The sequence below is a fragment of the Montipora foliosa genome, chromosome 8, assembly GCF_036669935.1.
Source record: "Montipora foliosa isolate CH-2021 chromosome 8, ASM3666993v2, whole genome shotgun sequence".
NCBI lineage: Eukaryota > Metazoa > Cnidaria > Anthozoa > Scleractinia > Acroporidae > Montipora > Montipora foliosa.
Genome location: NC_090876.1, coordinates 2,464,493 through 2,466,992, shown reverse-complemented (window position 1 = coordinate 2,466,992; position 2,500 = coordinate 2,464,493). Strand labels below are relative to the sequence as shown.

Below are 2,500 nucleotides of genomic sequence, written 5' to 3'. Positions count from 1 at the left end.
TGCAAATTATATAATAGGTCAATTAACGCCCAAGTCGCCAGTGGAGGGTAGGTGCCCAAGAAGCCTGGGGGCTGCAACCGAAGTCACATCCCCAAGGCGCTAGAACACCCGACTGGCCTGCCCAACCCGCAACCAAGCCACGAGCCCCCGGCGCCAGGCCCTCCTCAGGCACCTGTCACACTTGAGCCAGATAGCTCAGTGAAAAGAAAAAATAAAAAAATAAATAAATAAATAAATAAAATATAAAAAAAGAATAAAGAGTGGGAGGGGGATAGGGAGGGAACGCCGAGAACCACTAAACTACTAATTCGACTCACAACGCCACGCCAACAGAGCAACAAACACGCTGCAAACACATGGGACAACAACGCATGCACTAACCAGGAATACCGCTGGACAATGTCAGCCCCAGGGCTCCCACAACCTTAAGACTGCTGCAAACGCTACAGAACGCATTAAACGCTAACAAACGGCTGCAAAAACGCTACTGACCAGACTAGCTCCCGGTCGTAAACTATGTTAAATTTCATTTAACTATATTTAAATCTCGATTGGTTCGCACCTATGATCTACAAGAGGACAGATGCATAGCTGACGTCACCATAAAAGAACTTTTAATTTTTTTTTATAAAACAAATAGATTCCTTGTTGCGGTACCTCTGTTCAGTAATAGATTACATAAGAAGACGTTAAAATTGGTGAGAACATCTTTTTTTTGTTCTTACGACATTTCGACGTAATCTGTGATCTACATTATTACTAAACAGACGCAAATCCCCAAAAATGAGCAGCAAAGTCCCAAGAGGAAATAAATGGGGTAGTGTTACCTCCAGCCCATTCCCACAGCGGCTTTGCGGCCTTCTCATGTGCTCCCTACAAAGTGGTTGAAAGGATAGACCTTTGCTGGCTAGTCAGGAAGATTCAACCGTACCGTTATGTTAGAAAAACTCTTTTATATTACGTGAATTTCAGATATCGGACGAGAGGTGTGTTGCAGGCAGACCAACAACGACAGCATTTACCCAAACCAGAAACAACATTGAAAGCAAGGGCATTGGGGCTGAGGCTGTTGTTGCCATCTTTATTGTGCTAGTGTTGGTGATCAGTGTTGTTGCATGGTGTTTCTATGCTTATCGCTACCCTACCTCCAAATCTGGACATTTTCTCATTGACGTAAGTGAAATAAGTTAGGGTCACCATCGTAGACTGGTATGGACGTAAGGATGTAATATTCAAAAGTCTTTAATGTAATTGAATTAGATGTTGGTGCGAAAATTGACTCGGTCTTGTATTTATCAATCATTAATTGATCAATGAGAATGTTAAGCTGTTGTGGCAGACAGCCAAATATTTTGTTCTAGCTGGTTTACGGTCACTAACTTTCTAACATGACCCACTTCTAGGAAAGTGACTTGCTGGTTCGTTCTGGGCTCCTGGAACTTGTGAATTGAAATTCCTTTTTTACTTGCCAGGTGTATATTCAAAGGGCAGAAAGCTCCAGGGAAAAACATTTTACATTAAATAGCTAGTTGTTGCCAATGATCGTTTAGAGCTGATCTCCTTTATCCATTTCCGGTTATTGTCAGTTGTCATCAGAAACAGGAGGGGGAATGACTAAATGGAAAAATGATAACCTGTCATTTCAGATTTCTCGACGTCCAAGAGAGTTGTTCAAACGTAGTCCTGTTGGCGTTGGAAAAGCTGGTGATGTAGCACCGTCCGATATCAAAGCCGAAGTGTTGTGAAGTGGGGATTTCCAAAGAGCGTGGAATTTTTGCACCAAACACACAAACTCACCTTGAAGTTTTTAACCTTGCTGTCAAATTTCTCGCTGGTAATTCATACCATATCTTGGGAAATGAAGGAATTTGTATCTCGCGCTTACTTCTTTTACGAACAGTTTATAGTTTTCTGTACTCCATTGAGTGCCCCAAGACTTAAACATCTTGAATAATTATTTGGGCCAACCACAACAGACGAAGACAGTCATGTGTGCCAGTATATTGCAAACCAGACATAGGCAGGCAGTGCTACTGTAGGTGCGAGAAAGCACTTTCGAGCAAGCAAGTCTCAATTTATCGATATTTTTCAGCATCTAGAAATCAAAATATCGGTAATGAAACGGCTCTATGGTGGCACCATCTTCTCAGCCAATGTGCAGCAAGATCAATTCCAAAAGCTGATGTTATCTTCACGTACTTGTTTCTCCCATTAAGTGCCAACAACACAAATTTTCTTCAAGCTCTGATTGATGCAGCTGACGGCCATTGGATGATGTGATCGGCCCGACAACTTTTTATATTCAAGTTGAATACCTGGGGTCGGTTGCTCGAAGCCTGGTTAGCGCTAACCGTTGGTTAAGAGGTATCAAAACCTATAGACCTTATTCATAAATGGCGATCACATTTATAATTCTTTTGTCCACGTGAAAATTAGCCTACCAAGCCTCATTTTAGAGCAAGAATTCTTTTCAATACACTGTAGGGTATCGAGGCTTGGT

General features: G+C 42.0%; 1 protein-coding gene across 1 annotated transcript in view; it reads left to right on the top strand.

The window, feature by feature from the left end:
• Positions 1–2,500, top strand: part of LOC137968022 (plexin domain-containing protein 2-like) — a 47,905-nt gene that overhangs the window by 43,802 nt on the left and 1,603 nt on the right. Inside the window, exons 12-13 of the mRNA XM_068814636.1 lie at positions 973–1,173; positions 1,647–2,500. The exon at positions 1,647–2,500 is cut by the window's right edge and continues 1,603 nt beyond it. Of these exons, the coding sequence (XP_068670737.1) occupies positions 973–1,173; positions 1,647–1,745 (300 nt within the window). The 3' untranslated portion in view covers positions 1,746–2,500. The remainder of the gene's footprint in view (positions 1–972; positions 1,174–1,646) is intronic.